General features: G+C 32.4%; 2 protein-coding genes across 2 annotated transcripts; one reads left to right on the plus strand and one right to left on the minus strand.

Annotated features, from left to right (window-relative positions):
• Positions 1–7,646: 7,646 nt before the first annotated feature.
• On the plus strand, positions 7,647–9,948 carry LOC141707851 (putative aquaporin SIP2-1). The gene is made up of 3 exons (XM_074511257.1): positions 7,647–8,275; positions 8,988–9,248; positions 9,528–9,948. The coding sequence occupies exons 1-3, from the start codon at positions 7,988–7,990 to the stop codon at positions 9,693–9,695; spliced, it is 717 nt and encodes a 238-aa protein (XP_074367358.1). The 5' UTR covers positions 7,647–7,987; the 3' UTR covers positions 9,696–9,948.
• A 947-nt stretch (positions 9,949–10,895) lies between these two features.
• LOC141707850 (magnesium-protoporphyrin IX monomethyl ester [oxidative] cyclase, chloroplastic) lies at positions 10,896–13,540 on the minus strand. Its single transcript, XM_074511256.1, has 5 exons — positions 13,004–13,540; positions 12,415–12,479; positions 11,921–12,248; positions 11,618–11,716; positions 10,896–11,349 (listed from the first exon to the last, which is right to left on the minus strand). The coding sequence occupies exons 1-5, from the start codon at positions 13,457–13,459 to the stop codon at positions 11,086–11,088; spliced, it is 1,212 nt and encodes a 403-aa protein (XP_074367357.1). The 5' UTR covers positions 13,460–13,540; the 3' UTR covers positions 10,896–11,085.
• Positions 13,541–13,728: the final 188 nt, after the last annotated feature.

Genomic DNA, 13,728 nt, shown 5'->3' on the forward strand with positions numbered 1-13,728 from the left:
AATTAGGAATTATTATTAATTCAAAATTCTATTTATATAATAATTAAGTCACATTTAATTATTTAAAAACTGAATTTCATAATTAATATTAGTAAATTCAAATATCATTATTCATCTAATTAATTGAGTCATACTTAATTAAAATTATAAATAATTCGAATTACTTTAATATAATTTAAATCCACTTTAAATTAAATCATCCTTCAAGCATTCTTTGTGTGTGACCCTATAGGTTATTATTATGCTGGCAACGAACTTTAAATTTACTTTAAAATCGTAAACAATGAGCGGCATCTAGTAATACATCATTATACCCAAGTAATAATAATTCAATCGGTGATCGATTTAACCTTTCGTGAATAATGTACAATATAATATAATCCTTTTAACCACATATTATAGATTAAACTAGAGGCATGTAATGTGTCATCCTCATCAATGTTTAATCCAGGTTTCCTTGATCAATGAGTAGACTATCATATCAAATCAATATTTGAGCGTGGCCACACATTTTATAGTCTAGCTCACAGAAGAGGCCAATAATATCACTCCCAAAATTAGGAGGGTTAAATTATTTCTAGATCATTCATATTTCTCATATGATTCATAATATACCCAAAATATACTTTTATCATTACCCGGTCAATGATAACTTTTAATGTAATCAAAATACAATAATTCTCGTATAAAACTATAATGATTTTAAGTCTAAGAATCATTACATCATTATCACAGTGAGAATTACTTATGACACAACATACATGTAGAATCTCACATTGGGTCTGTCCAGCACCATGTACATTTACATTTGCCTGTGTTTTTTACTTTAGTATCACTATACCTATGATCAATGAGATGTGATCATCAGTCAACAAACACACTAGTCTTAATGCATTATTATTGTCCCTTAATAATAATACTTGACTAGGGACCTTTAGGAATATTGATACTATTCTCATAATCTCATTTCTAAGTCACGTACTTAGAGATATAGAATTCATATCATATTCCAAGGATATTTATTAATCTAACATTTATATCACAGTAAATTAAGAATTAATAAATTATAAAAGGAATAATCGATAGAGCATAAATATTAATAATCCAAATGTCTTAAACTAAAAAATCATAGTGTTGTCTCTAGGGCGCAAACACTAATACTTGAGTACTTGCCTCCTCATGAGATAGATCATTGACAGTTGAACTCCTGGCATTAATTGTCAAAGAAATTACAGCCAGGTTTTTTAGGGGAGTTGTCTCTTCTAGAGGAACTTCCAATTGAATTGGAGTGAATTTGAGTAGCTCCCCCTCAAGAGTACTACCCTCAAACCTTACAGTCTGTGAAGGTTGTAGTGCACTTAAAGGTGCAGATGATGATACAGGATCTTCGGTAAAAACTAATGAAATTCTTGTGTTTTTTATGGTGTCATCAAGATCCAACTCAGCATTTGGCCTCTCACCATCTAAATTTGGTTTCTGAGTGGTGACCTCAGTTTCATGAAGTGTGTCACTTGATGCTGGCAGGACTTGAGAAGTGAATTTAAGTCCTTCATTGTATAAGGAATAAATTTGTGAGATAGGATGGGCGAGTTCAATGTTGAGTGTTGGCAACTCCCCTGTGTAGATTAGGGAGTTTTGATTGATGTGCTCTCATGGTGTGTGCCAGCCTCAATACGTTTTTCACCTTCTTGGGTGTGCTCAAGAAGGGGTGCAGACTCTTTACAAATTACACTTGGGATGGTACTATGTTCAATAGTGACATCTTGTTAAGAAAATACCACTACGGTCTGTTTAATTCCCTTGTCTACAACTGCACCTTGTTGAGATGATGCAGAGGTGGTCAGCTCTATTTTCTTTCTCCACTCATTAATCATAACTAGGTTCACTTGCTTTCTCTTCTTTTTACTAACTCTACCCTTTTGAGATGATGAAGTAGTTGATCTGCTAATTTCTAGGGGTTGAGATGAAATGGTTGCAGCTGTGGTACGCTCTTGTGGGTGTTCCTATTTTTGTACTTCTACAGGCCCAGGAGCCATAGTTGTACTGGAAATTTCACTACTCCTTATGCCAGGCATGGGGTAAGGGTAAGTCCTAAATTTCTCCGACATAAGTTAGTGACGTTTAGGCTCACCTTTACCTGGTTTTTGTATTCAGTGATTCAAATAGAATTTTGAAAACTGACTTACAAATGCCTATTTGACTAGCGTATATGCCTGGTGTTTGATGAATATCATTCACCTTATAATTTAAAACAAACATGATGAACCTTGAAAAGAAAATTTTCTTACCCCTACTTACCAAAGGCATTGTTAGCCTTGGGATCAGCTCTCTAAGGATAAGGCTTCCAACATCAAGGTACTTATCATAGGTCATTAAGTACACCAGCTTCTGGACCACACTTGATATGTTATCATAGCCCGTCTTCCTACATGTGAAGGCCCTTATTATTGTGTCAAACACAAAGGACCACTCCATTCTCAGGTTCTTCTTGCTCAACTTGGCCAAGTCAATCTTTTCACTGTAGTTAATGAAGTCCATGAATTCAGCCAGTTTTTGAGAGCTAGGAGCTTCAACCATATTTTCTATGGAGATGCCCAGTGCTTTCTTGATGTCATTATCATTGAAATCCACAGTCACACCTTTGATTGTGCAAGTCACCATCATGGAAACTGCTTGGTTATTATCTACATTGGTGTGAAGAAGAACACTATTCCAGAATACGTTCAACACATCCAAATATAAGGTTGAATTAGCGGTAAGAGCACCTGCTAGATAGGAATAATAAGATATATATATCTATCTCTCTCTCTATCTATCTATCTCTATCTTTTGCTCTCTGAAAATAAAAACCTATTTCTTAAGTGAAACATCTACTTCTACTTGGTTTACAAATCACTAAGTTACAATGCTTGCTAGACAATACATGACACAATCTTCGAGGTCCAGCAAAATTATTTTTTCATTCTCTGTCTCGTGAGTCTTGACAAATGAGGCTAGATTGTATCTTGATATATTTCTTTGAATATTCCTCCAATTTTTCATGCATGGAAATGGAACATTTTTTTCTTCTTCTTCAAAATCAAAGATCATATGCAAAGTTTATCTTGACTTCAATTTTCTTTACTGAGATTCCCATCAGCCAATGTGTTGTGTCAGATTCAGGACTTGATCAATGTCAAGTCTCTATCACCAGCTATATATATGAGTTCTCTTAGTCGTTGACATTCACTTGATTAGTCGTTGGTGGGTTGATGTAGTTAGCCATTTATTTTGTAGTTTCATGTAATAGTTGATCGCTCACTTTCATTTACTCAGAATTACATGACATTGAATATTTATAATTAACCACCATATTCTAGATTATCCATTAAATCAACATGACTTTTGAATGAATAACAACATTTATATCTATAACAGAGAATCTCATAGAAAGTATGTTACAAAAATCTCATCAGTTGATGGGAAACTCGTTCAACAGTTATCCTTTAGGCTAGCTAGCCGTTGAAGGCTATAGTTTATTTTTAACATAATTATCAAATAAAATTTACTTATCATCGTGATTTAAGCTTGATTCCTAACACTTTCTTTATACAAACTTGAAGATCTTGCTTTATGTAATAAGTGTGATGACAAGCATTTTTTGTGAAATTTGTGTTAAGGAAAGAAAATTTAAACTCTTCTTTTTCTCACACTTCTATACATTACTAGTAAATGTTTTGACCTTATTCATGTTGACATATTGGGACCATATCATTTAAGAACTTATAACAAATATAGGTATTTCTTAGGTATTGTAAATGATTTTTTTCAGAACTATATAGACTCATTTACTTAGTTGTAAGAGCAATGGTAGAAACTCAATTTTTAATAATGTCATTGGCAATGCCCTAGAACTAGGTCTCAACACTTCTGCTACTGCATTTTTCCTTTCTAAAAGCATTCTTTATCAAATCTCTGATGCTTACACTCCACAACAGAGAGGAAGCACAGGCATTTATTAGAAACAGTTAGAGATTTATTATTCCAATCTAATTTTCTTGTCCAGTACTGAGGAGATTGCATCCTCACTTTCCCATTTTTGGTTAATAGGATTTCCTATCAAATTGCTTCATGAATCATGATATTTTTTCTTATGAAATACTTTTTGGTTGTTAACCTAAATACCATCGCCTAAGAGTTTTTGGTTGTCTTAGCTATAACTCCAACAATATCCCCATCGAATTTAAGTGTGTTAGTTTTAGGAGGTTGGTATATGTGTTTTTTCTCCAACTACGCTATCAAGAATTTTTTTTTCTAATCAAAGATATTTATATAAATGTCAGTAATAAATATATATATATATATATATAACTTATTGTGATTGATTTTTTTGGAGATGAATTTTGTGGGACGCGCAAATAAAAGAGTGAAGCGTGATCTTGAGTTTTATTTTGTTTGGTCTGGTTTTATTAGAGAATTTTTACACGACATATAAGGCGGAGTTCATGTGGAGGTGAGTTATTTTTAACACTGATTAGATATTACAAAAACTCCGTTCAAAATCAACAAAAAATAATGACAACGTAAGTTTTTATTTTTTTAAGTGAGTTCAAATTAATTTTTTACTAATTCAATAATGTAATCGTAAGTTTTTTAAATTTGATAACTCTCTTTAATAACTTAACTTTATTAATAAGCCAAACATCTTTTTAAGTGATACATTGGTTTCACTTATTTTTTGGTACCGCCACTTTTTGATTTCGAATTCATATTATAACTCTAAATGTATTATTTTTATCATTTTTGATTCCTATATGACTTATAATTCTATATATATTATTTTTACATGTTTTCCTTTATTAATAAACTTTTTAAGTGATACTTTATTTTCACTTATTTTTTAGTTCTATCACCTTTTATTTTCAGTTTTTATGATTCATGGTATAACTCTAAGCGTATTATTTTTATCCTTTTTGATTTCTATATGACTTATAATTCTATATGTTTTATATTTTCCCGTTTTTCTTTATTAATAAACAAAACCTATTTTTAAGTGGTACTTTGGTTTCACTTATTTTTTAGTTCCCCCCCTTTTGTTTTCACCTTTTATGATTCATGTTATAACTCTAAGTGTATTATTTTTATCTTTTTTCATTACTATATGACATATAATTCTATATGTTTTATTTTTACTCATTTTAAAATTTTTATAAGCCATGATTTTTTATTATTTTTATAGGTTTGAATCCTATTTTTAATTATATTTTAAAATAAATAAGTTCATAAATTGGCTCAACTAAATAGGTTCCGAGAAATATAAACCACGACCAAGTAAATAGGCCATGTGTTTAAATTGAAATCTTTTAATTTGTTGGTGGAATTCCATTTTAATGAAATGGTATGAATATTATAAAAACTGTATTATCGTTTCACCACTAAAAAATAATAAAATTGTCCAAACTGTGATATGATTACAATTATATTTTCATAGAACTCTAAATTATTTCTTGATATGGTACTTGGTCTCATCTTAGGACGGTTACGCGGTATTTTGGTTTCACACCTATATTTCTCTTTCATCTAGAGTTCTATGTTGTTTTTTAACAAAATATGGATTGGAATCCTATTATAGTTACGATAATTCTATTTTTCGTAGAATTCTTTTTTATTAAAATAATAAAATGGAATCCTTTAAACATTGTTATTATTAATTAATAAGAAACTCATCTTTTAAGGGATACTTTGATTTCACCTCTTTTCGGCTTTACGGACTTTTGGTTTCACCCCTTAAATCTTACTATAACTCTAAATATAGCATTTTTATTCTTTTTTTATTCATATATGACTTATAATTTTATATGTAATATTTTACCCATTTTTTGATTCTTATATACCACATATTTATATTGTTTTTATATAAACTGAATTGTATATACATTGTAATTTCTAGATTCATACCTACAGAATTTTATTTTAGCACCAAATGCAAATTTATACATACATAATGAATAATTTTTTAGAAAAATTTCATACTATATAAAAACACAAATCCAGCTAACAATAAAAAATTTAATATGCAATTACTTGGTAATGTTGATTTAATTTTTAGTTAAATTATCCATCAATCGTGTTACGACTAAAGTTTCGATATAAAATATTAGTTATGTCTTTTTGAACAATAGATACATAATAACGTTGAGTTTGTTGTTCTAATAAAATTTGAGTTAATTGAAACTATAGATAATTTAAAAAGAAAAATTGCAATAATCGTACACTTTTATTTATTATATATTTTAATAACATAGTAAAATAAATTTTTATAATCATTATTTAATAGGGAAAATGGATTTTTTCGTTACCCAACTTATCGTGTTTTTATAATCGTATACTATTATTTTTTTTCTTTTGCTCACTAATGTTAGGTTCATATTTGTTTTTAGTCACTAATGTTAGTTTCAGATTTGATTATTAGTATTATGTTAATTTTTTGTAGCATTATTAAAATATAGTGGTAGTCTATAATATTTTAATGATTTGATATATGTCTGTATCTTTATATATAGTATTTCATATGTCCCCAAAGAAGTTTACCTTAGTGATGAGAGTTTGACAAGCATTTTAAGGCTCCTAAAAGGTGCAGTTTCATGAATTATTTTAAATTTTTTCTTCTGAATAATAATTTAACGTTTAAATTTTTATATACAAAAAAAATCTTAAAAATAATTATAAAACTATGTTTGTAAAAAAATATTTTGTGAGAGTTGTTTGAATTAATACCAAATTCACAATATTACAACATTATTCTATTTGTATGTTTATATATATACTTGTTTCACAATTTTATTAGAGTGGATGAGTTTACAATTTTGATTTTGGATCTGTAAAAGTTGCATGAAGGAGTTGTAATTAGTGATTTCATTTGGTTTTTGAAAGTGTCGTTTGGTAAAATATTGATATGTAATTTTTTAATGTTTTTATTACTTTATGATCAGTTTGCTAATTTATTATATTGAATTTTTTATTTTTTTATTTCCCAATAATTTTAGTACGGATTGAATGCCTCTTCCTAATAATAATAATTTTGATTTTGAGATTAGTACCCCACCTAAAAGTAAAAGTAAAAGACGTATATGACCTGATTTTATGCATTTTATGCGTCTGTTTACAATATATATACATATGTTCTAATCAAATTTATAAAACAATATGCGTCATTGCTATAACATACGTATATAATTCAAACATTAAACCAGTCATCCGTATGCATCTAGCAAACTCAGACACATATATGACACTTTTTGTACTGGTTATCACTATATTTTAATAATATTATAGAAAATTGATAAAATACTAATAATTAAATCTGAACCTAACATTAGTGACTAAAAAAAATCCGAACCTAACATTAGTGAGTAAAACAAAAAAAATTATAGTTGAGTGGTAAATTTGTAAACGCATACTAAGTTGGGTGACGAAAAAATTTATTTTCCCTAATATTAATATTTTGATGTCGGCCGTATTTCACAGTTTATCTACCGATACAGGTAAAGCATTTATGCAGTTATATTTTAAGCGTTCAACCCTACTGCAATATAATCTTTGCCTGGATGATGCACAAAATACAAACAATAGGTTGTTATCCTTGAAGTTCTGATTGGTATAGCAGTTGAATTTCATTTTTATATCAAAGATTATTTTTTAACCAAATTAACAAATAACAATAATCATTTTCGCGTCTGCTGTACTATCAGATTCAAGCAATCGCTCCTGTGCTTGTTTCTTTCGCCTTTTTCTAATTAGGAAAGTACAAAAAAGACCAAGTTGCGAAGATTCCCAAAAAACACCAAAGCTTCAAAACATTACAGCGAAACCCACATGTACTTTCGTCCGACAAACACAGACATACACTTATATATTCTTGATTAACTAAATCTCAGTCATTTATTTATAGTTGCAAAGAAAAACAAAGCCCAGATACATAACAAAACCAAACAGGAGGATTAACAAAATGGGCAGTAAAATAAAGTTGTTAACATCAGACATGATCATGTCCTTGATGTGGGTTTGTTCAAGTGTTGTTGTTAAGACATTGGTTTTTGATGTCTTGGGATTTGGTTCAGATGCTAAAGGTGAAGTTGTTAAATGTGGGATTTCTCTTCTCAACATGTTTTTATTTGCTTGGTTGGGTAATATTACTGGAGGCGGGGCCTACAATCCTCTTACTGTCTTGTCACCTGTGTTTTCGGGTGATTTTGGCATTTTTCTGTTCACTGTTGGTGCAAGAATTCCTGCTCAGGTTAGTTGATTTGTTGTAATGTGTTAGTCTAATTAGTAAGAATTTGAAGTAGATTGTGTTTTGATGATGTTGGTTGAATGCTTGAATTGGTTTTCATGTGGATTGTTGTTGAGTCTGAATTTTGAGTTGGCTTTGTATGGTTGTTGATAGATTTGATTTTGATAAGGTTTTGGTGTTTGACTTTTGGCAATTGTTAAATGCTTGTTCTTGGCGCTAATGGTAAGTGTCTGCTTGTTATCCGTTAGTTAGAATTTTAAGTTTTAAAACAGAAAACTTAGGGTAAGATTACGGGAGATCTTTTCGGATCAGTCCAGTTTGTCCTTATAGAAGTTGACATCTAGTTCTAGTACTTGATTCTTTGTAAGTTGTAAATTCCTTAGGAGGATTCGGGGATTACCTAGTGGTAAAGGGTCTATCACCTCCCTCACTAACAAGGTAATGGGCTCATAGGGGGGCTCAGAGAACAATCCTGCTTGCCTTTCAAACAAAAAGGTTGATAAATCTCTAACTTATAGATCTCCATGTGTCTGGTAATAGATTTTCAGAGCGAGGTTAACTAAGCTCATCTAGAAGTTGTAAATATCGAAGATACTCATGATATGGTTTCCAAGTCTAGTTACATTCAAACCAGCAAATGGTTTCTGTACTCAATGATCAGCTCCTATCACAGGTTTAAACATTGAAATCACTAAAAACATGATCTTGATTTCAGGTCATTGGATCAATCGCTGGTGTTAGGCTAATGCTGGATGCATATCCTGGAATAGGACGGGGTCCTCAACTGAACGTAGAAATTCATCAAGGAGCATTGACTGAAGGATTTTTGACATTTGCAATTGTGTTCATATCACTTGGGCTAACTGTAAAACTTCCTGGAAGTTTCTTTATGAAAACGTGGATCTCTAGTGTCTCCAAGCTCACTCTTCACATACTTGGTTCTGATCTGACGGGTGGATGCATGAATCCTGCTGCGGTAAGTAATTTTGTTATCTCTTGGGTTATGATATCTGTTGTTTGGTATGCTTATATATGTTTGTCTTGTGTCCGTCTGTTTAGTGTATGTTGTCTGGTGTCGGTGGTACTACGTCATTTTACTTGCCATGATGGTAAATATAATAAAATGAAATGTTTTTTGTTTTATATTTAAAGCACGTGTTACTGAAGATAGCAAAACCGATAAATACTCTGCTGTCGTGTTTGATTAATACGTTCATAAGACAGATCCTGATTGTAAGCCTTTTGCATTTCTTAGGTAATGGGATGGGCTTATGCTCGTGGTGACCATATAACGAAAGAGCATATATTTGTCTATTGGCTTGCCCCTATAGAAGCAACTCTTTTGGCAGTATGGACATTTAGTTTGATATTCCGGTCCCAGAAAGAAGAGAAGGCAAAAGTGAAGGCTGGAAAATCTGACTGAGATCTGCGACGGTGGATATGTTCAGAAACTATTTGTGTTTTTAGACTTGGTGTTTGTTAATTTGCAGAAGTATGGTATCTTATTACCCCAAGAAAGAAAGTATTGCATCTCTAGCCAAGATTTTTAGTGGATAAATTTGTAAATATATTTTCTCATTTAAAATGCATGTGTTTAACTGTTTTTCGAAAAATAAGTGGATCAACCACATATCAAAAGCAAACATTGAACTGCATTAAAAACCATAATTCTCTTCTGATTTTGTATTTTTTCTTTTTTTTCCTTTTTTTCGTCTCCCCTTCCTACCTGTTGTAACTTCAAGAATACGGCTCAGCTAATTCAAGAAATTAAGTATCCTGAATGTGAAAACCAACCCCCCAGAGTTGCTACAATTGCTATTGCATATGTGAAGGTAAATGGAATTGTGAAGAAAATATGAAGGCAGAGAGATTAGAGGAAAATGATGGCATAAAATATTCTATTATAGCTGTATTATGTTATTTATAACCAAACAGGTTGTAGAAGTTGAACCCTGGCAGATTTTATTGGCAATGTCTTTATAATATACACGAAAAAACGTTTAAGGTACGACCTACCCTTTACCTACTCGTTACAAACAACTAAAGATAGTGTCGCATTTTGCACCCGAATACATTGTTAGAAAAATAAACACGTACAAAAAGAAGTGAAAAAAGGCTACTTAGTTACAAACAACTGAAGAAAGCGTCGCATTTTGCATCCCGAATACATCGTTAAACACCTTTTCTTAAATCCTTAGAGAACGAGCTTGCCTCAATGTCAAATTATCTATGCCAGGGATCTGAGAAGCTGAAGCATCTGCAAGACTCCAATCGCTTTTTTAGAGCTGCACACCCAAGGCGGGGCCTGGACCTAGCTTTAAGAGACCAGATTAGTCATGTTCAGGCACGTTCAGACTCCATGAATGTGGTAATATTCTTGAAGCCCGGCTTGCCCCCTCGGTAGCTGAAACACATGCTGCAGAGGATCAAGAAGAAAATTAACCAGTTGGCGGCCTTCTCCATCAAGCATTCCGATAGAGAAGCCAATAGACTTGCTAATGCTTTAAGTGGAATTGTCGCTAATGTAGTTTACTTCAACTTGTATAGTTAAGTATATATTTTAGGAAATGAACAAGAAATTTATGAGTTAATCACTGCAGAACTAATAAATGAGCATATCATATTAAGGAAGAAGGAAAAACATGTCTTGCTTCATTTTGCTCTGCAATTCAAGAAAATTTCAATAAAATGACATAAAATACAATGGTGCATGGGCTGCTTCCCCAGTTTTTCTTACACTGTTTTCTTCGGGACTATAACTACATATACATAAAGACCTTCAAAGAAGATTGGTAGTTGTACAAAAAGTAATTTCAGTAAACAAGCTGGGTTTCAAACTCTGCAAGGTCAACAGAACCAGAGTCGATGGGTTTCATGAGATATGCAGCCAAGAGCTCAGAAGCCAATGCTGCAATAAGTGGAATCCTTTTCAAGTTCTTCACGAAACCACTGTCATCAGTATCACCAATGGCTAGAAGTTCTGTGTTAATCACCACCATCCTATCCAACTTCCTCTTGAATTCAGGATTCTCAACATCAAGAACAGCTGGGAAAATCCTTGCAGTGGTGCGATTTGTCTGCACAAACACAAATTAAAGATTCATCGTCAGTTACACTTCATTCATGACATTATTCTGTTTCCAAGTGGTCTGCTTAGTTTTCATGGTCAACTAAAACTAAAGAGGAACTGTGTATTGATATTTAGGGCAAAAGAAACACTCTTGCAGTAACAGAATTTGGCAAAGGATTAAAACAATATAACACAGAATATATCATAAGCACTTCATATCAATAGTGACAATTCTAAATTGAAATATAGCCCTAGTGCGCAAGAAAACCACTAACCTCAATAATGACATGCATGTCAAATTCCTTTGCATCAAGTCCAATGCCTTCATAGAAGGCAGATCTTTGGCAATCATTAAGATACATTGTGACATAGACCTGCATCCACAGTTTTATAGTTAACAATTGGGAAATTGTTGCATTTTTTAGAAACTGTGGAACAAATAGGTGTCCCTTGCAATAACTGTTAAATATTAGGTTTGTATGTATAGATTGTTAGTGAGCAGAGTGACTGTGGGCATTGAATAACCAAGAATAGACTTCAAAGGACAAAACTAATGAAAAAGAGTATTCAAACATTACCGATAAGCAGAAGAAGCGTGACCACAACTTTGCCTTCCAGTCGTTCAAGAATTGAGGCTGTGCCTTCATCAATGCAGAGAAGAAATCACCATGTCGATTCTCATCCTGGCACCAGTTCTCAAAGTACTTAAATATGGGATAGAGTTGATACTCGGGGTTGCTCTTGAGATGGCGGTAAATGGTTATGTATCTCCAGTACCCAATTTTCTCAGACAAATATGTTGCATAGAAAATAAACTTTGGTTTGAAAAAAGTGTATTTTCTGGCCTTTGTCAAAAATCCCAAGTCCAATGCCAAATTGAAGTCCGATAAACCCTTATTCAAAAACCTGAGCAAAAGAACATGTGCATATCAACATTTCAAAATATTACAAGGCCTATCACCAGCTCAAGAAGTGAAGTCAAATGGATTTCTGTGTGTGTGTGTGTGTTTGGGGGAGAGGGGGCCGGGGGCGAATGCTTTGATGATGCTAATTGAGAAAGTGTGGAACATACCCTGCATGCCTGGCTTCATCTCTAGACATAAGAGAGAAAATCTCAGCTACCACAGGGTTAGTTTTCTGCATAAAGCCAACAAAATGGTAAGTTGAGAATTACTCACAAACAGTGCTCCCCTTCAAAGCACCTAAGCAACCGCTTGTTTTACATAATAACTAAAAAAATTTATAATTATCATTATGTTTTTAAATTCCGGATAAAGAGTTAAAATTAACTTACAAGTTGAATTTAAAGAGTAGCTCTATGACTTATTTTGGTGAGTAACGTATCCTAATAATTTGACTAGCCAAAACCTTTACCAATCAGCTAATTTTAAATTTTAAAATTCGTTTTGTCAGTTTTTTTAATTATACATCATCTATTAAGCTATTAAAACAGATAATAACTTGCAAGTAATTAAACTTACAGAAATTGCTGAAATATATAATAACTTGCAATGTTAGTTCTTATCTTATGCTAATAACTTTGTCACAACTAACAAGTAATTTTCTCAAGGCACTCCAAATTGTCGGGATTAATTTTCTAGCTAAAGAGAGAGAAAATATTCAAAAAATAGACCAAAAAAAGTGATTGAATTTCAGGGTACCTTGAGTCTTCTACCAAGCTCCTTGTATAGAAGAAACCCGGAGAACTCAGCAGTGCAAGACCTCTCCAAGAACTCGACAAAGATTTGGCGCATTGGGCCTTGCATTTTATCAGCAGCTTCCTTAAAATCCTTGTTCCTCACAAAATGAGTCTGATTATAATCAGTCTTGAATTCTTGAAGCAATGCCTCAAACTCAGCCTCATTCAGATTCTTGTTGATATCAGTGTTGAAAAGGGTCTCCATTTCATCGAAATCAGTTGTATAAAACCTGGGTGTCAAGAGTGACTCCTTTATTCCTTTCTTGGTACCTTTGTTGGATGAACTCTGGGCGGCGGGTTTTGAGCTAGTGGCTGACATACTAATAGTAAAGAATTTTTTTTGTGGGATTCTTGGTTTCGGGTAGTTCCCAACTTTGGAAATTGAGATGGGTTTTACTAGAGCCATTTCTGCTGCCATATTTTCTGGTAAGTTAAGCTTCAGCTACGAGCAGAATATATTGTTGAAAGTGGAGAGGGATCAGTTGGAGTGAAATGTAAGATGTGTTTATCTACTTGTGGGTTACAAAGAGATTGAATCTAATCCCATCTAATGAAATCTACTAGTTCAATGGAATTTTGACAAGTGTCAGGTGGTGATTGGAGCTGCTTGATTTTCAGTATGATTGATACTGAAATTTGTGGCTATGTAATGTCAGGCTCTCAGGGAAATGGTTTGTGGTCTGTATT

The sequence above is a fragment of the Apium graveolens genome, chromosome 2, assembly GCF_009905375.1.
Source record: "Apium graveolens cultivar Ventura chromosome 2, ASM990537v1, whole genome shotgun sequence".
Taxonomy (NCBI): Eukaryota; Viridiplantae; Streptophyta; class Magnoliopsida; order Apiales; family Apiaceae; genus Apium; species Apium graveolens.